General features: G+C 33.6%; 3 protein-coding genes and 1 non-coding gene across 7 annotated transcripts; 2 read left to right on the top strand and 2 right to left on the bottom strand.

Moving 5' to 3' along the window:
• The first annotated feature begins 1422 nt into the window (after nt 1-1422).
• On the top strand, nt 1423-13221 carry LOC123682271 (trehalase-like). Of its 3 annotated transcripts, none has more exons than XM_045620816.1 (2): nt 1423-1587; nt 11440-13221. In XM_045620816.1, the coding sequence occupies exon 2, from the start codon at nt 11462-11464 to the stop codon at nt 13124-13126; it is 1665 nt and encodes a 554-aa protein (XP_045476772.1). In that variant the 5' UTR covers nt 1423-1587; nt 11440-11461; the 3' UTR covers nt 13127-13221. The 3 variants fall into 3 exon arrangements, with proteins under 3 accessions (XP_045476772.1, XP_045476773.1, XP_045476774.1); XM_045620817.1 differs by lacking the exon at nt 1423-1587 and adding an exon at nt 6867-7038 and having other exon boundaries at nt 11437-13221; XM_045620818.1 differs by lacking the exon at nt 1423-1587 and adding an exon at nt 9509-9659.
• A 1551-nt stretch (nt 13222-14772) lies between these two features.
• On the bottom strand, nt 14773-20524 carry LOC123682329 (trehalase-like). 2 transcript variants are annotated; one of them, XM_045620896.1, is made up of 2 exons: nt 20398-20524; nt 14773-16567 (listed from the first exon to the last, which is right to left on the bottom strand). In XM_045620896.1, exon 2 carries the CDS (start codon nt 16543-16545, stop codon nt 14881-14883), a length of 1665 nt encoding a protein of 554 aa, XP_045476852.1. In that variant the 5' UTR covers nt 16546-16567; nt 20398-20524; the 3' UTR covers nt 14773-14880. The 2 variants fall into 2 exon arrangements, with proteins under 2 accessions (XP_045476852.1, XP_045476851.1); XM_045620895.1 differs by lacking the exon at nt 20398-20524 and adding an exon at nt 18075-18226.
• A 1788-nt stretch (nt 20525-22312) lies between these two features.
• LOC123682029 (trehalase-like) lies at nt 22313-24290 on the bottom strand. Its single transcript, XM_045620409.1, has one exon. The coding sequence runs from the start codon at nt 24253-24255 to the stop codon at nt 22495-22497; it is 1761 nt and encodes a 586-aa protein (XP_045476365.1). The 5' UTR covers nt 24256-24290; the 3' UTR covers nt 22313-22494.
• A 458-nt stretch (nt 24291-24748) lies between these two features.
• On the top strand, nt 24749-24820 carry Trnah-gug. Its single transcript has one exon. It is a non-coding gene; the product is annotated as a tRNA-His (tRNA).
• The last annotated feature ends 436 nt before the right edge of the window (nt 24821-25256 follow it).

The following is a 25256-nucleotide window of genomic DNA, read 5'->3' as shown; positions in this document are numbered from 1 at the left end:
AAAAGTTCACAAAATGACCATAAAGTGAAATTGATCGAAACAGCAGACATTGTGAAGATATCATCTGAACATGTATATCGCATAATTCACGAATATTTCTACATGAGAAAGCTGTTTGCAAAATGGATAACGCGCGAGCTCACAATCGATCAAAAGCAACAACGTGTTAATGATTCTGAGCAGTGTTTGAAGCTGTTTAAGTGCAATAAACCTGAGTTTTTGCGTCGATATATGGCAATGGATAAAACATGGCTACATCATTTCACTCCGGAGTGCAATTGACAGTCAGCTGAGTGGACCGCACACGATGAACCGAATCCAAAGCGAGGAAAAACACAAGAGTCAGCTGGAAAGGTTATGGCATCAGAATTCTGGTTACCTCCAAGAGGGCCAGACCATCAACAGCGATTATTATATAGCGTTATTGGATCGTTTAAAGAATGAAATCGTTAAAAAACGGCCCCATTTGAAGAAAAAAAGGTGCTGTTTCATCAAGACAATGCGCCGTGTCACAAATCAATGAAAACAATGGCCAAATTACTTGGATTGGGATTCGAATTGCTTCTGCATTCACCCTATTCGCCAGATCTGGCCCCCAGCGACTTTTTCCTATTCTCAGACCTCGAAAGAATTCTCGCTGGAAAGAAATTTAGCGCCAACGAAGAAGTAATCGCCGAAACTGAGGCCGATTTTGAAGCGAAAGACGAATCGTACTACAAAAATGTTATCGAAAAGTTGGATGATCACTATAAGCACTGTATCAGCTTTAAAATATTGATGTCGTCTTCTTAACAATTGAGAAAACCAGGTTTTGATCTCTGGTTCATTCACCAAAAGAACTGAATTTTATCTTTTCCTTGAGTAAATATGCCACCAACTTATGGTAATCAGAGATGTTAATATTCTTTTTAACTATCTCACCTTTGCATATTTGGACGATTATGAATTAGGAAGATTTACAAGTCGTCGCCCTCGAGGCTTAAACATATAATAAATAACTATTTATCCATTGTAAAATCGCAGAGCACAGTTGATATATGCAACTGATACTATGGGCAAACTAAATGGCTAATGGCACTTTAACTCTGCATAAGTATAGAGGATCTTTGGGCGCCCATTCAGTGACAAAAAAATTTACGATCCTTACGAGCGGACTTCACTAATCATCAATTTCCACTATTTTCTTTTTCAAACAGATAATAAATTGAGTTTTATCTAAACCGAAGACCTGAAGATTCAAGTGGACACTTTCAAACGTCTTCACTCATGAGTTCAAGGTTTCCTGTGATTAAAAGAAAAACAAGGAAATCAAATCGGAATCAAAAATACTCATACCTACTAGCAACCGGTATTTCAAAACAGGAACAGGTGAATTAACAGAAGATTTGTCAAGCTTCAACAACTGAGATTCAGTTCTCTTGCAAACGGTGTAGGTGTAACGGATGTCAATTTGATATTTACTTAATCTTCTGATATCGCTGCTTTGAAAATTGATTGTAAACAAGTATTTAAATGCTTCTATTTTTCAAGTTCAAGTTCAGATAGATTTTGAGTAAAAACCTGAAACAGCTACCTTGAAGTGAAACTGTAAGTTTTTTCAAATATATTTTTAGACAAGACTATCAATCGGAAAATTTACCTATACCTAGGTGTCTTCACTCACAAAATTTTGTTGTTAAGCCTAAATGTTGATTGACTGCATGAATAAACTTCGATAATAAGTACTCATTAATGCCAAATATAAGTGTTGAAATTATGATCCACTAATATTAGTAATGGCTGAATTATTCACTGTTAACATTCATACAAACATTTTTATAGCCTCATCACTGGTTTGACTGATTTGTTTGAAAGGTGGACTACAATCTCAGACAATAAACTGCTGTCTTCGATCGGTAAAATGTTCTTACGGTTCTCGATACTATTCATTGGTTTAATGAAAGTTGTTCCTTGATTCAATGAAAACAATTCATCAATATGATGAACGACTTTTCACTATGTTAATGTTTCTGTTAATCGGTTGAAAAATTATAACTGGATTTATATTTACAATTAACTTTTTCATAGAATTTATGTATCTTTTTGTTCATTGTATCAAATGAAATTGATATGAGCTTTGCGATACAAAATGTCTAGTTCGACAACGGTCTCATAGAAGTGGTGTAATTTCTCTCAAAATTAAGATATTCCAATAAATAAGAAGAGGAGATGTTAAGAAAAAATGAGGCAACATCGGAGTGTTCATAAAAAATCTCAAAAAAATTCAATTCAAAAAAATAATTGCTAAAATATTCAAGAGAAAGTGAACTACAAGGCGGCGTCGTTGAGAATTTGTCTGTTCTTATAGATACTTTATTATTATCATTGTTCAGGGTGTTTCCAAATTATACTTGAACCTTGAAGGAGGTGTTAGTATCACTCATTTACTGTCGATTGAGCCATATTTATTGATAACCAAAAATCAACAGTTTTCGAGATATTTGAGTTCTTGTGTTGAAGGAAAAATTTCTCACCTTACTTTATTTTTCGTCAATTTTTTCTACGTTGATCAAGTTTGATTTGAATTTTGCATTATTTCCATTAGAAAAGGATATTTCTATGATGAAGCTATGCTGTATTTGATGTTGAATAAGAATAATTATGATTTGAAAGTTGGTATACAGAGAAAATTTCTAAAATAAGTTTACCTACAAATTTCGAATTCATAATTTATGTATGACAAAATTATTTTAAAAACTCGCTGAATTCCTTCTTCATTACCTAATAAAGTTTTCGTTAGAATGCAGCCATTTTCATTAAAGCATTTTTTGTATGAAAGGGAAAAGAAGCAAAAAAAGCAAAGTAATGAATTAGATATTTTTTATTACGATTAAAATCCAAATTTCAGTAGAAAATGTATTCATAAATAATGTTTGAAATGACCTTCACCCATTCTTATACAAGCACGTGCCCTCTTTCTCATTTCTTCAGTTATTGCTATCCCTCTGAAATTTAATCTCAATCTTTACTCTTACGACTTACCTTACGACTCTTCTAACGGTGTTAGATCCAGACTTCTTGCTGGCCACGAAAATAATCCAGAATTATAATCAAATTTGGTCAGCGTAAAAATTGACGTAAAATAAAATAAGATGAGAAATCTTTTACAAATCACAAGAACTCAAATATCTCATTAACTGTTAATTTTAGGTTATCACTAAATATGGTCATACTAACACGTCCTCCAAGGTTGGAAACAATCTGTATATATTCTGCAAAATTCACACGATTTTTTGAATCTGGCATTATTTTCCTGGAAGAGGAAATCCTCTATCAAATCAGGCTCTTCATCTGCTCCCATATATTCCATCTCCTATTTTACATGAGAATGTTATTCCTAGTCCAGATTCATGCCTCAAGTAGCCACAATTCCACAGTTGATGCATTCATCTTCGCAGAAATCCAGAATCTGGATGGAAGAAGGAATAAAGCTCTTCCATAAAGTAATTTCATACATGTTAGGGGAGGATCTGTGCAGTTTAAGGAATTACGGTTTGAATTGGTTAGGATTTTCCAATATATATCTTGTGTAAATGGTTGTGGGAATGTGGGGTAGATATAACATTTTTTGCTTATAAGATTTGAGTTTCTCGTTCCTGAGACAATGCTTCTTTTTCATGAAATTGGGTTCGCATTTGTTCGGGAAATTTATGTTGCATTTATGTTTTTCAGTGTTCGTATCATTTTGCGTGCTTGCTCTAGTGAACAGAACTCTATTATGTGAAAATATTTGACTGCGAATCTTTACTAAAGTATGAAATTTTACAAATTTTATTATTTCGTTCAATCTCGGAGAAAATTCGAAATCCAATGACTTATAATATTAAATAAATTATTCAACCTCTTCAAAATCGAACATGTGACCGTGAGTATACTGGCGAAGCATTCTTTGCTCATATATTCTGGAAAGCCCGAATTTTGCAATATATATTAGAAACTTCAGGATTGAGTCAATTTCCGGAAATTTTCAGAATTTGATACTTGCCTTTATAAATCATGGATTGTAGTGTAGTCTCGATCTAGAAGGATAAATCCGTAATAAAAACTGATTTTCTACCAAATTTCATGTGAATAGATCTCATATTTTCCGAGAAAATCTCTAGCTAGACAGAGGACGGACGAATTTTTTCATTCGATTTTTAAAGGGTATATTATTGAAAATATGAAACCAAAATTCTCAAATACAAAACCTCTGAGTAGTCTTTCCATCAGAACACTGCATAAAACTAAATCTGCGTCGATATAGACGGCAGTTATGTCAAATCAGAAACACAAATAATTTGAGGAAACGTTTCAAGCTGACTTTCTTTTGTGGATCAAATTTACTCATCTTATTTGATGTTTTCAAACTTGAGATGGTCTCACCTGATTAGTTTTATGTGATAATATATTTTTTATTTGTGTAATTCAATACTAATCTTAGTCATAATAACTCTCAAAAAACAGAAAGTGTCCTAAATTTTTTATGAATTTGATAACTCTAACTCGGAAGACACAGGCCTCTTTTGGTAGGACACCACTGAAAAATTTTATGTCTATCTACAAATAGATCATCAATGAAATGAATGATCTAAGAATTCAATTAGGTACATATATGGGTATTCCAGAATAAATTTCGAAGGGTTATTTCTGCTACTATTTCAAAAAATATAGTTTACAGCGTAGGTCCGTTAATGCTTTCTTACCGAAATACATTGATGGAATTTAAAGAAAAAACGTTTTCCTAAATATCTTAGAAACCACAGAAGTTGAAAAAGCTTTGTTATAACTTTTAAATGTATTCAAACTAGTGTTGAAATTATTCCTAAAAAGGATCAGGGTCGGATTATACAGGGGTGGCTTGGGGTTTATTTATCCTTATTTTTGAAGTAGGATATGGTGTTATTAACCTGAAAAATTTTTCTTTCAGAGAAATAAAACGAAACTGTAATTGGAACTTAGGAATAATAATAATAATATTTTATTAAACATAAACATTGATCGCAGAGGAATATAACTGAAATTAATTTTGACATTTGAAAAAACAATGGATTGTGAAAAACCATGGCAGCTCAAGTTTCAGGACTGGAATCCTTTTTTATAAAGTTATATAACTATTGAAAAGATTATGTTTATTCATTTTAAAACGCTTGGGAATAAGAAATTAAGGAAAGTAATATCAAAACAATTACTCAGTCCTATAAAATAGGGGTAAATATTAAATCTCACACTACTCCTGTATTTTTCGCCCTGGGCATTTTTTGAAGAATTTTTACACGAGTTTGTTGAATTTGAAAAGTTATAACAATCTTTCGTTGGTCATTTTGATATCTTCTGTGGTCTCCAAGATATTGAGGAAAACCTTTTTTTTTCAAATTTCATCCCCATGTACTTCGGTAAATAAGTAAGTGTTTGCAGACTAAAGTTAATGTCATCTTCTTTCTTGAAATATTCTGACGTTATTCTGGAACATACTCTATAACTCACCTATATACCTTAAAAAGAAATGTTTTTTTTAATCACTAAAACAATAATAAAAGTTTCGTTCCATAGATTGTTTTTTCATGCATGGCTTCCGAAAACGCTCAATCTGAAAGATGTAAAGTTTCAATAGTATCAATATTTCCTATTTATATTTTTTATTTCTATTTTATTTCCACCTGTTTCAGAATTAAAAATATTGCTCTTTTCCAAGAATATCGATGGATTATAAATTTCTTTTTAATTTTCCGCAAGGACCCAACTGAGAAAATCTTGCCAAGGGATATACTTCTGTGGCTTTGTAATAGGAAAAAGCCAAAACAAAAAATCATCCTTTTCTCAGAAATTTATTTTAAGATACAGTAGAAATCAAGCTATTTCGAACCTAAATGATATCTATCTAAAGAAAATACTTTCACTGATAAGTAAAATATGAGTCGTATTTTGCAAGTTTACATTTGATATAATTTTTAAGCAGTATTGCATGAGGTCAGTATCTGAATAGATAGTAGTTTTCTTCAGAAATAAATCAGAGATTCGATATTCTCATAGTGGTTTTTATCGTAAACCTGTGTACATTTTACAAGTAATTCATTGAAATATCTTTTCGAATTCTTAGAAGTATCAATGCAAATTTTCAAAACTATTCAAAATATATACATTATTTGTTCTCTCTATTCAATGAATATTCAGACCTGAATTTAAAACCTTATTTAACCTGAAAAAATTAAGGGGTTTTTTTATAGGTAGGATAACAATTAAAATTTTCAAGTTGTTTTTATCAAAATCAGTTTTCACTTTTGAATACTGGGAGAAAGAATTCATTATATTCGTCGTATAGTACAGACTCATTTGAAAATAAATTTTCTTCACTCTAAACAAAAATCACGTTTGTCTACATTACAAAAATAAACTGAATAATGCCGTTGAATTCTTCTTGAATTTCTCTCAGTATTTTGATAAAACAATTTAATAAGTCCTAAACGTTGCTGAAAATTGAATGTCATAACTAACTGAACATGAAATAAAAAATTTCAAAAAATAATACATAGTACTTTATAACCATTTCAAATTGTATTATTCCAATTAGAAAAAAACTGGAACATAAAGCATAGCTAGATTAATTATTTAATGGTACCTATTTTAGAACTATTTCTTCAGGATTTGTAATAAATCGAATGAAAAATCTCGATCTCCGATTCTTTACGATTAATTGTAGGATCCAATAAAAATTCTTATTATTTTTAGTTGTCCAATCCATAAGGTATAAGTATTAGAGAACACGTAGTATGAAAATTCTTCATTGTACGTTTGAAATTTGTCACTGTACGCCATACCTTAAATTCAACCTTGAATGTATCAGTGAATGATTATCTAGCAATCCATCATATCATCTCAAAGATGCATAAAAATTGAGTCATTTGAGGTGAGCTTATCATAAGATCAATTTAGGTGTATGAATTAGTGCTCATTTCTATATAGTAGTTCAGGATTTTGAAAAGACATCGAACCCCTTCAGAAACTTGAACCCGTCCACATTAATAATATATAATAAGGTAAGAATACCTATATTAATTGCAATCCTCACTGATTCCCATCTTCCAGAATATATTTTCAATTATTAATATAATACCAAATAATAAAGTAATAATGTTGATATATTTACGTTCATCATTAAATAAACGTTGAGTGAGGAACTTCAAATGATCAGCCGAATATATTCTCAGTTCTCAATAAGTAGCAAAAAAAATTAATGCCCATATATACTTCTTATAATACCTGTAATTACTCTTTACAATCCAGGTTTGAAAACATTTTTGAACAAATATATTTCAATCTTAATTTGACTTTGAAGAAAGCTAGAAAGTTTTTTTTGTAATTACCAAGATGTCTAAATATTTTATTCTGATGATTTAAGGTCTATGCAAATTTCTGAGTAAGTCTTCTCAAATTTTTACTGCAGAAAAATAAATAATTCGACTCTATTGAGTGACTTTTCCCATTCAAGACTTCAAGCCTGCAAACAACAGTAGGATGTGAAACTAGCAAAAAAAAGTAATGCATTTATATACTTCTTGAAATACCTGTAATAACTCTTTACACAATCCAGATTCGAAAACATCTTTGAATGATTATATTTCAATCTCAATTTGACTTTGATAAATGCTAGAAAGTTTTTTTTGTAATAAATATGACTGAATATTTCATTCTGATGATGCAAGGTCTATGCAAATTTCAAAGTGAGTGTCCTCAAATTTTAACTGCTGAAAAATAAATTTTCTTACAACTGCTATGAAAAGTAGCGTATTCTTTATAGCTTTCTTAATTTCAAAACTATATATTGTTCATACTGTTGGAAATATTATTTCTCACGGCACATTGCCACACTTCGCTCGGTAGACCAATGAAATTGGGCTTTTGAGTCGCGTCTATGGAAACGCAATAAATTACCACATACTGACAACGAAGGACATTTTGATTTGAATCAAGTCCATTACTTAAAAACTATAGTGTGCAACATGTGGAGAAAGTCCTTTTCTCGCTCGTGTGTTTGCGGCACTTGCCTTTCAGGCTCGTGCCACAAACTTCCACACTCGCGAGAAAAGTTGAACTTTCCCAATTGTTGCACAATATACTATATTCGACCCTATTGAATTACTTTTTCCCATTCAAGAGTTCAAGCCTGCTAGCAACAGTAGGATGAAACTCCGTTGCTTTTCTCTAAAAAGTCTAAAGCTTGGCCATAATGTGAAGATTTTATTTAATTAATTAAGTCTCTATCCAAAAATCGTTATATCCTCCTAACATATTTGTCACAGACCCCACAGAAACGTTTTTCAGATATCGAGTTTTGATCTTAAACATGGTGAGGTTTCAACTGCGTAGCTTATGACCAGAAGAAGTGGCAGCCTCAAGAAAATTGTTAAATTTTTTTTTAACTTTCAGATTTATACCTATAATTCTTCAAGTAATAGACTTCATCACCCAACTGCAAACATTTTCGTGATCTAAGAATCAATCAATTAAGAGGTACAATATTTCTATGAAGGAACTTTTGATTTTTTTTTTAATTTTCGAAGGTCTTAGGTATACAAAATTCTGCAATACTTTTCGACAAAAATTTTTCGGGTGAGCTCGAAATTCAGCCAATTAGGGGTTATTAATTTTGACACCACTCACCGTTTTATCGTAGACCTCACAGTTTTGAGTAGATTTGAACTCGAAATTTGGAAAAAAAACAGTAAAAATTGAATCTCTATCCAAGAATCGTTATATCTCCTGGAATATTTGTCGCAGACCCCTCAAATGAAATCGTTTTTAGAGATCGAGTTCTGATCTAAAACATTGTGAGGTTTCAAATGCGTAGCTCATGTCCAGAAGAAGTGGCAGCGTCGAGAAAATTATCAGATTTTTTTGAAAATTTCATATGCATATCTATAATTCTTCAAGTAATGAACTAATAACCCAACTACAAGCATTTTCGTGATCTACGAAATTGAATCAATCAATAAAAGGGTACAATATTCCCACGAAGGAACTTTTAATTTTTTTCAATTTTTTAAGGTTAATCAACACCTAGCTTTGCTAAACGATTATTGTTGTGCAATAGCAACATAATTATCTTTCACTTAATAAATTCGACAAAATGCGAAGTGAAAGTTGCAAATATGGTTAATCCAATAAACCCTAAATGTAGTGTACTTTTCTTCGGATTCAAAAGGTGTGAAGCTGTCACCACATTAACATCTTATAAAATATGAAAACCAAATACTTATTCGCTTCCATTCGACAACATTAACTCTATGGGAAATGATGAGATAACATTATATACCCATCTAAATCTAATCTTCTAGTGGTGAGGCAAACAAGTTTTATAATCCACTTGTTCAAAAGGTGCAGGCCATTAAAATATGCCAGATAATTTTTCGTCTTCCCTCATGGTAATTATTCTTAAATACGATCAATCATTTATGACATATCTGTAAATGATGTGACGTTGAATTTTACTCAAAATGACTCACAAATAGGTATGGTTGAAAATTTTCCCTCAACCTGATGTGCTCACTATAGGTTTGAGTACGTGGAGTGCTACGGTTGTTTTGTAGGATATGTATTCAAACAAGCCAGTATAAACGTATTGTTTTGATAGGAAACCGACAGTAAGTTGATAAGAATTTTGTCAAATGATATGGAAATTTTATATCGGTTTCCTTCAAAGTGAAATGTTTTCCTAGATTAGAGTACTTTTCTGATACTTCCAGTAATCAATATATATCAATCAATCAATAGTATAATGGTTGAATCGGAAGTCTTGCAATTCCACTCTAGAAAACAGTAAACGATGATTTCTTTAAGAGGCGAAACTTATTATTTTGTTAATTTTTCTTGCATTTTCATCGATGTACAAAAACTGTGCACCTGATTGTAAATACACATTTTCATTTTCTGCACATAAATCTTATACATGTGAAGATGTAACTTTGACACTTCCATGACTGAATTTTATTCGATTTCCCTTGTTATATATATCCATAGTAACTACTTGATTTGGTAAGAAATGCTCAATTCTGAAATAGATTTTGATCTCTTCCATTGAAGTAACTTTCATTGTTCTACCTGCTGAAATCTGATCGTTTTTGTACAAAAGTACAATGTGATATAACTAATTAATATACCTATCAATAATATAGGTATCAGAAATCAAAAGGAGAAGAAAAAGCTCTCTATGTCGATTCCAAATAATTTATTGTCGTTGAGAATTTTTCTTCTCCTTTTTACTCTAATAATAGATGTTGGATAACGTTTTTATAATAGAAGTTATTCAATTGAGAAGCCTGCTTAAAGGGGTTGATGATATTTTTGAAGTTAAGTCGACTCAAATGTACTTTATCTCACGTGAAGCTTGAGCGATATCTGCCACATTTTCTCAATAAATTCCAATAATAATATATTGAATGAATAATAATCTATCATTAATTCCACATTGCAATAGAACTGCACCAAAAATATTGGATAGAACCCATGCATCATCAACACGAATAAAAATTGAAATTTCGATACCTATCTTGAACACCACAAAATAAATCAGATTAAAATGTATATTTTGTATTTCATTGACCCATTTTTCGACATATTTCTTATGGTTGCTAGGTCAAAGACGTCAAGTATTTTACAGACGCCTCAGTAATTTAGGCGTCGATTATTAGTTATTTACATAAAAAGTATGATATAGATATTATTAACACATGAATTTGTAAGTTTATCAATAAAATTATGTGTGAAGTATTACCAACCAGTAAAAGTTGCCTTTTTTTTAGCTACATATTTCTCCGACAGAGTAGTGTAGAAGTATAGAAGCACAGAGCCAACTTTTCCGATTTATTATAGTGAGTTATTATAACTCACGTTGTTTGTTAATATATACTATTAATTGCTCAAAAGCAGTTGAATAATGAATATATAATTCAATAGGAGAATATAATAGTATATTATTCAACGAGCAGTAATGTAGGTCATAACTCACTTGATGAATTACAGCACTCGACTGCGGCTCGTGCTGCCATCTTATCTGCGTGAGTCATGACTTACATTGCTGCTCATTGAATAATATTCTAATTACTCAAATAATCTATTCAATAATGAGGCCTTTTTGTATATAAAATCTTGTACGTAACACGTAGGATACTATGTTCGCGAACACATGTCATCAAACTTTCATGCGTAAATAATATATATCTATATCCTACTTTTTACGTAATCGACACTCAGTGTCTCCATAATACGAGTAGTACTTTCAATTTCCTGAAAAATAAGAACCCAGAATAAGAAGATTTCGATATATGTATGTACAAAATAACATATAAATTCAAAACTTTTAGTTGCACTTTCTATCTATCAAATATTCCGATGTAAGTTTTATAACAACCATAAACTTTACAGTTGCAGGTAATTTCGATCCAATATGGAGCCAAAACGCTTCCTACTTGCGTTTTTGGCATGTCTGCTCTACGTCCACGATGGACTGGCTGAGAAGATCACTTGCAACCACGAGATCTACTGCAAAGGAGACCTCTTGAAGACCGTTCAGATGGCTAGGATATTCCCTGACTCCAAAACCTTCGTGGACATGGAAATGACAAAGGACACATCCCAGATCTTAGCGAACTTCAACTCCTTAATGAGTTCCACCAACAACGAGCCTACGAGAGACCAAGTCAAACAGTTTGTTGATGACAACTTTCAACCCGGTAACGAACTGATGGACTGGGAGGCTCCAGACTTCAACCCCAACCCACCTTTTTTGAAAGAAATCATGGTACCTGAGTACAGAGCATTCGCGAAGGATTTGGTGCAAATTTGGACCAACTTCAGCAGGATACTCAAGCCAGATGTGTCAAGGGAACCTGAGAGGTATTCCATCATTCCTATATCAAATGGCTTCATTATACCTGGAGGTAGATTCAAAGAGATTTACTACTGGGACTCCTACTGGATTATAAAGGGTCTTTTAGCAAGCGACATGCACGAAACTGCTAGAGGAATGATCGATAATTTGTTGTCGATGGTGGCACAATATGGATTTGTACCAAACGGTGGAAGAATCTATTACCTCAACAGATCTCAACCACCACTTCTCAGTCTAATGGCACACGAGTATCTCAAAGCAACCAATGATATAACTTGGTTGAAACAAATAGCCCATTTACTTCAAGATGAACTAAAATACTGGCTCAAAACTCAAACCGTTACTTTCACTTACAAAGACACCAAGCACACTCTTGCCCGTTACTCAGTAGATGACCCTTCACCAAGACCAGAATCTTACCGTGAAGACGTACAAACCTGCTCTGTGAGGGAGAACAAAGAAGATGTTGAGAATTGTTACAATGACCTGAAGAGTGGGGCTGAAACTGGTTGGGACTACAGCTCACGTTGGTTTATAGACGAAGATGGCTCCTACGGATTGAATCTGAGCAGCATCCACACCAGAAATATCATTCCAGTTGATCTCAACGCCTTCTTAGCGCAAGCTTTTAAACTTGCAGCCACTTTTTCATACATTGCAGCAGATTCCGATGCCCAACAGTATTGGATGGATCTCCATCTTTCCTGGAAAAAGAGCATCCAAGAAGTGCTATACAACGAAACGGATGGGATTTGGTATGATCTGGACATCCAGAGGCTACAACACAGGACCGGCTTCTATCCAAGCAATCTTGCACCTCTATGGGCTGAACTATACGAAGAACCTGAACTGGGGGATCTCGCAGTGAAGTATCTTGAAAAAGAGGGCATTTTGGAGTTTCCAGCAGGAGTACCGACCTCTCTTCTGGAGACTGGGGAACAGTGGGATTTACCAAACGCATGGCCTCCGCTACAATCGATAGTAATTCTGGGTTTGAAGAGATCGAGAAGTCCGAAAGCTTTAGAAGCTGCTCAAAATTTGGCTAGGAAGTGGGTAAATAACAATCTGCTCATTTATAATCGTACGGGATTTATGTATGAGAAGTATAATGCAGAAACTGTTGGAGTCATTGGGGGAGGAGGGGAATATAGTATCCAAACAGGTTTTGGATGGACCAATGGGGAAATATTCGAGATTATCGAGGAATTCTTCAGTAGATAATTCTGAATGTGGTGAATATATCCAGAACTATGTATCTATTGTTAAGTAAGGTACAATGTTATTAACGTAGGAATAAATACATATGGAAGTCTGTACACTTTTTTTAAGATCCTTTATCTCGATGTGGTTACCAGAAGAACATAATTTTATTATTATACTCTTGGGTAGAAGACTCAACTAAATTATGATTTCAACAATAGTAAAATTAATAACTATTTCAACTGTTGGAAAAAATCTGACATTCTAAGTTTATCTCTAGAACATTTTGCAATATTCAGTAAACTCAATTAAATTATGATTTCAACAATAGTTAAATTAATAGCGTAGGATATTTTGCCTAACTTCTTTCTTCAAAGTGAATTACTCACATTTGGTTCACGTTCGATGCCAGTATGAGAGAGCATAGGTACTTACACTCGGAATTTGCTTAGAATTGCGTTGAGAGTATCACTTGAGCACTTTTAAAGTGCTCAAAATAAAATTCAAAATTTTAGGCAGTTTTTCAAATGGCTGTATTTTCGACAACAATGGTCGTATCTCAATTTGAAAACAAGCTTTTTGGACCTTGAAGTTTATAGCTTAGAGATCTCATTATGAAAAAATTTTGCGAGCAACGTGTACCGCTCAATCCTAATGAATACAGTATCTAAAATTTCTGTGAAATTTTTTCAGTTTTTATTTTTGGCCTACAGACTTGGGAAATTTTTTTTCAACTTAACCACTAAATGGATGAAATGACTTGTTCATTCAGCTTCAATATCTCTTTTTCAAAATTTACTTTAATTTTTTGAAAATTCAATCGAATGAAACAAAAAAACCGCTTCATGGATTGAATTGAAATTCTCTGGGATTTTTGTGGTGATATTGAACTGTAAAAGGCATACTCAACATTGATGGTTTTTTAGATATTTTCAATTCAGCGCTCGATTATAGAAAAAGCCTCCAAAAGCCCTTTTTTATCAACTTTTCAAATTAATGTAGAGTACGAAGAAATTTTTTCCCGAAAATTCCATAGCTACTTCTTGTAGAGAATTCATTCAAGATTTCAAAACATCCCCTAACTTTTCTATGCAAACATTGATTGGTGAGATATTGATGGTTAAAGACAAAAAGGTCCTTTTCAATTCAAAGTTCGATATTTAAGGGAGAAATGCTCGTATCGAAATTTTGAAAAAGAGATATTGAAACTAAATGAACAAGTCATCTCATCCATATAGTGGTTAAGTTGGAAAAAAAATTCCCAAGTCTGTAGGCCAAAAATAAAAACTGAAAAAATTTCGAAGAAATTTTAGATGCTGTATTCATTAGGATTGAGCGGTACACGTTGCTTGCAAAATTTTTTCATCATGAGATCTCTAAACTATTAACTACTAGCTTCAAAAAGCTTGTTTTCAAATTGAGATACGACCATTTTTATCGAAAATACAGCCATTCGAAAAACCGCTAAAAAGATAGAATTTTATTTTGATCCTTTAATTTATTCCACTAGTATAGTGGTAAATATCAGGCATAATTTCTTGCGTTTTAAAATGGGAAAAATAAAAATATAAAATGAAAAAACTTTTCACTATTGTTTTAAAGTCGAAAAACCTTTAAAAAAAAAAAAAGATATTTTGTTGAGATGTTTTTTTTTCACTTTTTACTCATGCTTTTCAACGAATTTAATTCTAATTATATACATGTGATTATATGGAATTAATGGTATATAAATATACATATTTACATCTTGAACTTCAAGCTAAAATATCACAAAGTTACGAACTGAAAAAATCTACAATAAACTCCAAATCTACCCCATTTGTCCAACCAAATCCTGTCTGTACGGTATACTCTCCACCGCCTCCTGCCTGTCCTGGGTGAACTGCGTCATATTTCTCATACATTTCTCCAGTTCTCTTAAAAGCCGTCAGTGTTGATGAGAGCCATCTTTCCGCCAAATCCTTGGCCAATTTTTGGGCATCATTATTTCCACTCCTTCTTAGACCTTGAATAGCTATTGATTGAAGAGGTGCCCATGCCATTGGAAAGTCCCATTGTTCTCCTGTGTTATTCAAAGAGTTGGGAATCCCACCATAATAAGAAGTGATACCTGAAGATATGAGGTAGGAATACGCATTCTTTCCAAGCTCTTGAGCTGACTCTGGTCCATACACTTCGGCCCATAACGGTGCTAGGTTAGATGGATAAAAGTATTCTCTATGTTTGCCAAGTTTCATATCAAAATCGAACCAAACCCCTTTCCAGAACAGTACGTCGTAGATTGCTTCTTCCAGGTCTACGTATTTTTGATTCCAGTACAAGGATTTTTCGTTATCTCCGATTCTTGAATGAAGATCTCTCAGTTCTCTCATTGCCTTAGCTAACATTGAGTTGAAATCTACCGGTATGACTCTCCTTACTTTCGTGTAAGTTCGATTAGCGTTGTTACCGCCTTCCTGATCAAATACCCATCTGTAAGAAAAGTCCCATCCACTTTCTGCACCACTCTTCAAGTCTTTGTAACATTCTTCGATTTGGTTTTCATCACTCAAGACTCCACAAGTCTCTACATCTTCAATATAAGATTCAGGTCGAGGAGAACCACTTTCACTATCGTAGTGAAACATGGTGTATGTCTTCTCCTTGTAGTTCACTTCGACAGATCTATTACTCAAGTAGAACTCCAGTTCTTTATCCAAAAGATGTATGTTCTTTTGAAGCCAGTCCAAATCGTTGGTAGAGTTCATCAACATCGTTACCATGGGAGTGAGCAAAGGTGGATGAGCTCTATTGAGGTAGTAAACCCTGAGACCATTTGGAATGAATCCATATTCATCTACAATATGCAGGAAGTTCTCGATCATACTCTGTGCCGTTTGAGACATTCCAGATATTAAGAGACCTTCAATAATCCAGAAGCTATCCCAGTAATAAGATTCCTTGAATCTTCCTCCAGGTACCACGAAGGTATTTGGCACAGGCAGTATGGAATATTTTGAGCTGTCTTCGATTATTTCAGGTTTTATTTGTCTGGCTAAAGTTGGCCAAATCTTGACGATTTGACTGGCGAAGTCTCTCAAGGTTTCATTGTTTATTCTTGTTAAAAACGATGGGTTCTCGTCATAGTCTGGTAATGTACAATTTTGAAGTTCATCTCCGTCAGCGAAGTTGCTCTGAAGGAAAGTTTTGATTTGTTGTTTACTTGGTTTGCTGTCCGTTGTGTTCATAAGCTCTTGGAAGTTGTCAAAGATTGTTGATTCGTCATATAACATACGTTGGTCGACGAATGTCTTGGAATCTTGGAAGACCTTTGCTTTTTGTATGGTATCTAAAAGTTTTCCTTGGCAGTATATGTGGCTATCACAGGAGGGTATAGAGTAAGCTTCAGCATTATAGAAGGCAACAGCCCAAAGTAGAACGGTTCCAATGTTGAAATACATGATGAGTCAGTGATGATTCAATCTGCAATATATAAAGTTCTGTTTTAAAAACCAGATAAATACATTCACTATTATAACAATAGTTTAAATACGGAAATTGTGTAAAAACTGAATATTTAAACATAAACCGACAATGGTCTAGAACTACTAAAGGGTGTTTTTTTAGAGCTATAGAACTTTAAATTGCCATAAAACAACGATGGATTATTCGATTGACCAACCAAATAAATGCCAGAGATTGAACACCAACAATTCTTATCCATAAACTACACTTAGATGTTGAGCCTACTATTTATGCACTGCTTTAGAGTAATATTTAGTTTGAAGGCCATATTCGAATTTTATTTATCCGCAAGATAATCTTGTGGCATTACATTTTAAATATGATTTCTGGTATATGACCGCCATGGCTGGCTCGGATGTAGTCCAATCTGGACGTCCAATTTTCGATGACTTTTTCCAACATTTGTGGCCGTATATCGGCAATAACACGGCAAATGTTGTCTTCCAAATGGTCAAGGGTTTGTGGCTTATTCGCATAGACCAATGGCTTTACATAGCCCCACAGAAAGTAGTCTAGCGGTGTTAAATCACAAGATCTTGGAGGCCAATTCACAGGTCCAAAACGTGAAATTAGACGGTCACCAAACGTGTCTTTCAATAAATCGATTGTGGCACGAGCTGTGTGACATGTTGCGCCGTCTTGTTGGAACCACAGCTCCTGGATATCGTGGTTGTTCAATTCAGGAATGAAAAAGTTAGTAATCATGGCTCTATACCGATCACCATTGACTGTAACTTTCTGGCCATCATCGTTTTGGAAGAAGTACGGACCAATGATTCCACCAGCCCATAAAGCGCACCAAACAGTCACTTTTTCTGGATGTAACGCTATTTCGACGTACACTTGAGGATTAGCTTCACTCCAAATGCGGCAGTTTTGTTTGTTGACGTAGCCATTCAACCAGAAGTGCCCTTCATCGCTAAACAAAATAAAATGGACGTAGTGCGCGATATACGAATTACGCACAGAACCATTATTTTCGAAATAAAATTGCACTATTTGCAAGCATTGTTCAGGCGTGAGTCTATTCATGATGAATTGCCAAACTGAGAATAAATCACTTGACAGTAATGCCAACTCAAAGTTATATACCTCGAAAAAAAACACCCGTTATATCAAAATGACTGTTAGAAAAATCTGACATTCTAAGTTCATCTCAAAAACATTTTGCAATATTCACAATGGATAGCAATTCAGAATGGACTACATTAAAAGGGATAATATAAATTTGAATTATTGATATTTGATTTATGTTTTAGAAACCACCTCCCAATTGTGTTTCGACTGGGTAGGTATCTAAAGTCAGTGAAATTGTGCTAAAAATCTCCTTACTTCAATTGATTCAATCTCAAATTTTATATTAGAATACATGAGCAAATCTTAAAAAATTTATGACAATTCCTCAGATAAATAAGGTCAAGAATGAAAGAAATTTCTCAATTGAATATTTTCGCACTAAACATACCTGAACATCGTATACACTTTAATCCTTGTTTATTTTGCACCAAATGAAATTGATAAAATGGGTGTCAGGTGTATTTATTGTATTTAAGATTTCTCGTGATTACATTGTTTTTGATAAATCCATTATTATTTCAATATCGGTTTTATCATATTGAGAGGAACTAACTACACAAATAATCAGATGGTTATCTTTTCGAATTATAGATTATTTGATCTCATTCCTCTTCTTTCCTCAGAATTAATCAAATAAACCCCAAAAATCTTGTAATATTTTCTTGAAAATCCCAATGAATTTCCAAAAAATGTATTTTTCCTTCGGACAATTAGATGATTTTGTAGAAAATTGGGAAAATAAATTTAATTCTCAGTTCTCTGATAATTATATACAAATGAATTACATATTTATATCCCCAAGATATATGCTTGATTATCAAGTTATCTCATAATCAGAATTCATAAAAAACAATTCAATTTTCATTTAATAATTCGTTATTTAGCGCTACTTATTTTCGATGTGGGGTCAATGAAACAATAAATCTGCAGTGTATATATCAAAACTGGTACTCTTATCTCAAGGAAATGTACTCAAGTGTTTCTCGATTGAAATCACCCAAAACAAACATGAACAAATTTATTGGAACACGAAAAAAACTGCGATCTCTCACAGACAAGGTCATCCTAAATTACATTTTTGGAAAAAGTATAGCCCGTAACATGTATGGTGTTAGGATAATCATTGAAATTATTCTGTAATTGAACTGATCGATTGGGAATTCAATACAGCCACTGCAGTTTTCAACTATCAAGTAAAATATAGAACTAACTTCATACAAAATCGTATCCGAAGAAAATTCTTCAACACATTGTTAAAAATTTTTTTAGAGCAATGCTACAGGGAGTTTTTGAAGAACATAACTTAGAACTTAGTCAATTATTTTGGCCAAAGGGGAGAAAAAAAGCAAGATGACCTGGGTACTTCAGGATTTTTTTTATAAAAAAAATTTCCAACGAAGTAAAACATGGCATTGTGTTGAAAGTAGGTACTTTCATATTATTTTTATGGCATGTCACTATGTAGGTTAATTGAGTAATTGTATTCCATATTGATTGTACATCGGGAGCACATATTTTGAAATTTAAGAGACCAGGAAGTATAAGGCATTCAACTTCTGTTCAGAAGACAGAATAGAATATGTTGAAGCAAAAATCAACAATATTAAAAAACCTTGATCATCGGTGACATATCTTCATTAAAGTAAACATTAAATCGTAAACACGATCAAGCAGAAATCTACAAATAGGTTGTAAGATAATGGTTTGAAGGTCCATACGATAATTTTTGACCAAAATACATCTGAATTTGACAGTGAACAAAATCTCCCGACTTGACATCAGTAAAGAAAAACAAAATTGGGAGTGCATTGATGCTCGTTCGTTACACTAACTGCTTTAAGCTGTTAGGAAGAGTTAGTGATGTGAAGAATCGAAACTATGTGCGTCGCTCAAGAATATGGGAATATTGCTGCTGTAGCCAGCAAAATGTTGAAGAAAACTTAGAGTTTTCAGTTCCTTGTCAATCTTGGGAATTACACAAATCCATTACACCATATTTTACATGAAGACTAAGGTCTTATGGATTTTAAAGTTTAGTTAACACAAAAACTCAAGCCGGTCGATCACCATTAACGCCAAATCTTTGCTGATTGGACCTTTGAAATGCATTCAAACGGTCATGATCAAATGATCAGAATGATTTTTATCAAAAAATCATCTTCAGTGATCAGGCCAATTTTCACTTAGGAAGCTAGGTTAAAAAGTAGAATTGTCGCATTTGTGGCTCGGAAAATCCAAGAATCCTCAACACGTTATTGTTCAGTGCAGTTTTTGAGTTGGTAGAGTGATTATTGTTACGGTGAATGTATTGCGCTACCGAGCTATGATTAATGATTATCTTGGGAATTTTTGAAAAAATTACATAAATGCAAATTTGAACAAGAGCGAAAGAATTCCTTATTTCACGTCAGTGCTTTTCTAATGTTTTCTTTTCGTAACTGTTATTATTTGCTACGAATATTTAAACTTTCGACAATAGAAAAAATAGGTGCCCTCATGCATTGGAAACATTATTTCCAACAAATAACAAAAAAAAAATTGGAATTTCGTATTCCTTTTGTAGTTCCTCAACTCAATTTTGATTGGCAAAAATTCAAACTCAAAATTGTTAATACACTCAAATTTCAAAACTATTGAAATTTCAAGAAAGTATCCTATTGTACTTGAATGTAACGAAATGTATCCAAAATAATTATTATAATAATCCATACCTTATCTTATATTTCACACTTGAGCTTTTTCATCCTCCTCAGACTATCCTTTTATGAAGAATTACCACTCACTATTGTTTGCGGCAGCTGACTTTACTTTTATTCAATAAATAATCCTGTCTTATCAATAAATTAACAGTAATGAGGCTAGACGAAGAAGGTATCATGCTTGGAAATGGATGACGTAATAATAAGGATATTGGTTGATCATTTAAGACATGATTATCAAAGGATATAATCCAAAATGGGACAGTAACGTCTTCGATGTAGAGTGTCATCGTTTATAATTGTGAGTATGGTCCTCGTAACAATCTTGACTGGCATAGTAATGGCAGCTATGTGAGCTATGTAGATTGAAATCCATGATCCTCTATATCGTGAATATTCTATACAAAAGAATATTAAAAAATCTCAGATAGTTATTGAAGAAATTTGAATTATCTACCCGATACTTAAACTTCTTCAACTCACAAATGATTGACAGTACTTGAAGCTCTGTTTTCTCCATTTCAAAGAATAAACACAAAACTCTATTTCTTTTAAATTAAGTTTTTCCTTAGCGAAATCAATATTCGACCACGTTTTTCATTCTTGGAATATTCGTTAAGTTTTTTCACTTTTTCTGCAGGATTGCTGAAGACTTTGACATCTATGTATACTTGAAACATATCACTTTCCAATTATACATAAACTAAAGATTAAAGTAAGCACCCAATAATGGATCAAGACATTTTTCCAAGCTTATGCTCAAATTTATATTCATGTAGGAAAATTCACTACCAAAAACAATTGGTAGACCAACCAAATGAATGCCGGAGATTGAACACAACTCTCATCCATAAACTACATAGATGTTGAGCCTACTATTTATGCACTTCTTCTGAGTAATATTTAGTTTGAAGGGCCATCTATCGAATAGTCGACCAAATCTGAAAAATTAACATTAAACTAGAAACTCAAATTGTTTTCACCTTGAAAAATTTTGATTTTTTAATCTCTTAGGAAGTCATTCAGCCAACCATAGATCGCGTTATTCATCACAATAATGGATCAATCGAAAATAAAAATCAATTTCTTCAAGTTTCGACAACTCCAATTGTGAAAGATACCTGTAATCGATAGGACTCCTTATGCGCCTTCTAGTTTGACATGGATTCACTAATCATATGAGCCTTTAAGAAGAAAACTGTGAATTACAGAAAACTATAAATTAAAAATTTTTTTTAAACCGGTTGGGCGCCATCTGTTCAGAGTTAAGTGACCTCATAATTTCCACATATTTTCTAAAACTATTTATATTGTATGTGATATGACTAATACTTGCACATGCGAAGTATATAATAATTGTTCGCCAAAACAATTCCTCTTAAAAGTAGCATGATTCGCTGTACATAAAAAAGACATTTCTAAAATATTCTAAAATTGACCGTTGTCAATTAACGTAGCCTTGAATTTTGACGTCTTTGCTTAAGATTTCGAAATCTCAAGTTGTTAGAGTTCACCGTGTGTACTCTTTTTAAACATGCCTACAACAAATCAAATCGCTTAGTTCATCTAGCGGCATCTAGATGAACTTGATTATAGGGGACAATTGGTCCATCTAGCGGTGAATAGGCGAACTCTCGCATGAAAGACGATGAGTCCTTCTAGCGGCCTATAGACAAACTCTTCAGTCCATCTGGTGGTCAAGGGGAGGTAAAGGAACAGTTGACGACCGTTACGTGATTTCCAGCATAGAAAAGTAGACTTCTTTCGAGGACTGATAGTGGTGGATGTAAACTCACGTGTTTTTTCGAAAGATCTTGGTAATAAGAAGATATAGTTCCCCGTGTTCAATACGAAATATCTAAGTCAAGTAAAAGCAACAAATTATTTGCAGATAATAAAGTTTCTCAAAATAATTGAAATAATTTTGTAACGCTGATTTAATTTTTTTATTGAAATTAAGAGCGTCATCTCCAATACGCTAAACAATAAGCTCAGTGCTTCATCTATTCGAGCCAGAAGGAAAACATACTGAATAGATCGAATATATAACCACGAAAAATCTTCTCTTAATACAAACTTCTCATCGATATTCTTATCACTGGAACTTTTTCATCCTAACCTCACATTTACGATTCGCAGAAGCACAAAAACAACTATTGAGTAAATCTGAGAAAATCTTCCACAGCTGCTCCTGAAATTGCCCCTCCTATCTGTAAAAAACTCTTCGATCAGCTCAAAAATCACCCCATTTGACCAACCAAAACCACTTTGGACATCGTATTCACCACCACCTCCAGCTTCTCCAGGAAATTCAGCATTATACTTTTCGTACATCACCATAGAATTATCATAAATGGCCCAATTGACGTCTATCCACCTTTGAGCTAGCCTTCTAGCGTACCAACGAGCTAAGGAATCTCCAGATCTGTGTAAACCCAATATTATAATCGACTGTAAGGGAGGCCACGCGTTTGGTAGATCCCATTGCTCTCCTGTTTCCAACAAGGAAGTAGGTATCCCACCTTCAAACATCAGAAGGTTTTGTTTCAGAAGATGCTTCAAAGCTTTGTAACCAAGAGGCTTAGAAACTTCCCTTTCTGGGAACAAATCGACCCACAAAGGTGCGAAATTGCTGGGATAGAAGTTCCTGGTATGCGTCAGGGTAGCTGTGTTAAAATCGTACCATATACCATCCTTCTTGTGGTATAGAAGGTCATGCATATTCTTCCTCCAGCTCAGAAAAACGCTTAACCAATGCTTTTGCTTGTCATTATCTCCAACTATCTTGTAGAACTCGCTGATTATTCTGAAAGACTCTATAAGGAATGAGTTTAGATCTACTGGTATTATCCTGGAGACTACCAATTCCGCCAAACTTCTTCGATTGGTCATCCAGCGTGAACTGAAGTCCCATCCACTTTCAGCTCCAGATTTAAGCTCTCTGTAACATTTTTCTACGACTCTTAGATTCTTAAAAGCGCTGCAGGTATGGAAGTCTTCGAAGTAAGACTCTGGTCTTGGTGTGGAGCTATCGACGTTGTATCTGGCCATCGTGAAGTTAGTACCGTTGAAGTGGAAGGTGAGAGTCCTTTTGTTCAGCCAAAATTGTAATTCTTTCTCCATAATTGGCAGGTTTTTTTTCAGCCAGGCTGTATCTTTGGTGACCTTGTAGTACTCATTTATCATCATTAGAAGGAGTGGAGGTTGTGATCTGTTCAGATAATATATTCTACCACCGTTGGGTACAAAGCCATATTTATTCACTAGCCACAAAAAATTTTCGAGCATGCCTTTGACTGTTTTCACCATGTCACTTAGCAAGAGTCCAACTATGATCCAATAAGAATCCCAATAGTAAAACTCTTTAAATCTACCGCCAGGAATTACAAAACCATTTGGTACTGGAATGATACTATATCTCGAATTTTCCTCCAAAATGTGCTTCTTAATTCTTCTCCCTAGAACTATCCAAATAGGTAGCAAGGACCTAACAAACTGCCTGTATTTTCGCACATTTATTCTGTCAAGAAGACCTGGATGGTCAGTATAGTCACCCTCGTGCCAAATTTCAAGTTCATCTTCCATAACGAAATTCTTCTTCACGAATTCCTTAACCTCGTGGTTAGTAATATTATTTGTATTCTTGTAGAAGACTTTGAAATTATGGTGGATTTCTTTCTCGTCGTACCTCATCATCATGTCAACGAAATGTTTGGAATCCTTGAAGGGTTTCATTGTCTGTATTGTATGCAGGAGATTTCCTTGACAGTAGATTTTACTGGAGCAAGAAGGCATGTATGAAGACGCAGTCTTCGAATTGTAAAATAAAATTAAAATTCGAAAAAATAAAAATTGTGTGCTTAGTCTCATTACTCTCTAAAATTATTTGGTACATCAATCATTTTGACATGTGCCAAAAGATAATTAGAGAATTCAAAAGTAGGTATCGCTAAGATTGGTTCATGTAATCTGTATTGATTTTTGATATCTGGAGAACTAATATGGTGCCTTCGTGCAACTTTCCTCGAAAATACTTCCACCAGAATTCCATAATATTTGATACTTATTACTCCACCAAATTGCAATATTACTATGTCCATCTAGCGGATAGTAGATGAACTCAAGACAAGTAAAACTAGATATCTCTTTTGAATTTGAAGGCTCCATCTAGAGGCTAATTTTGATAATCAACAGGAGCCTTATATTATTCAATAAAATTAATGCCTTCTTTGTTGTAATTCCAATTTATCTTATCCATAGAATCACAATACGACAAAAACTAATTATGCATCAAATTTATATATCAATTTGATTCGAAGGTATTATAACGCAATTTGCATCTCCAATACTAACCGTCTCAGTAGCCGTGATCGTCTAGTGGTTAGGACCCTACGTTGTGGCCGTAGTAACCCAGGTTCGAATCCTGGTCACGGCAATGTGAAAGCATTGTCACGGTGAGACAATTTTTTTCTATTTTACATTTTTTTTGCAATATTCAACACTGGAACATGTTCATTTGATTATGTATTTTTGGAATATAGATTTCTCTAATTTTCTCTGATTTTTGAGCGCATTTTGCTTCAAATGAGATCGATCAAATTGTTGAAGTGAATCAGTTCTGCTACGATTCAGCACAACCTGCACAAAGGACATTTTCAATATATGGTGCAATGCATTCTATGAACGGACGTTGGATGTAGGCGAGGATAAATTTATAAAAAAAAATTGTAAACCCTAAAACGTTTTTCCTTCAAATTTCAATCATTTACTCCTTGCTATATAGCAATTAACTATCTATGTTTTACCAACAACAACAAAAATTGAATTTAAACAGCTCCTTCTGGATGTTGCAGTTTCTTTGTCAGTCAGTA

Source organism: Harmonia axyridis, chromosome 6 (genome assembly GCF_914767665.1).
Source record: "Harmonia axyridis chromosome 6, icHarAxyr1.1, whole genome shotgun sequence".
NCBI classification, from domain to species: Eukaryota; Metazoa; Arthropoda; class Insecta; order Coleoptera; family Coccinellidae; genus Harmonia; species Harmonia axyridis.
This window is presented reverse-complemented; position numbering and strand designations above follow the sequence as displayed.

Excerpts from the sequence above, each read along its gene's own strand:
- LOC123682271 (XM_045620816.1), top strand. The coding sequence starts at position 11,462 with ATGGAGCCAAAACGCTTCCTACTTGCGTTTTTGGCATGTCTGCTCTAC.
- LOC123682329 (XM_045620896.1), bottom strand. The coding sequence starts at position 16,545 with ATGTATTTCAACATTGGAACCGTTCTACTTTGGGCTGTTGCCTTCTAT.
- LOC123682029 (XM_045620409.1), bottom strand. The coding sequence starts at position 24,255 with ATGAGACTAAGCACACAATTTTTATTTTTTCGAATTTTAATTTTATTT.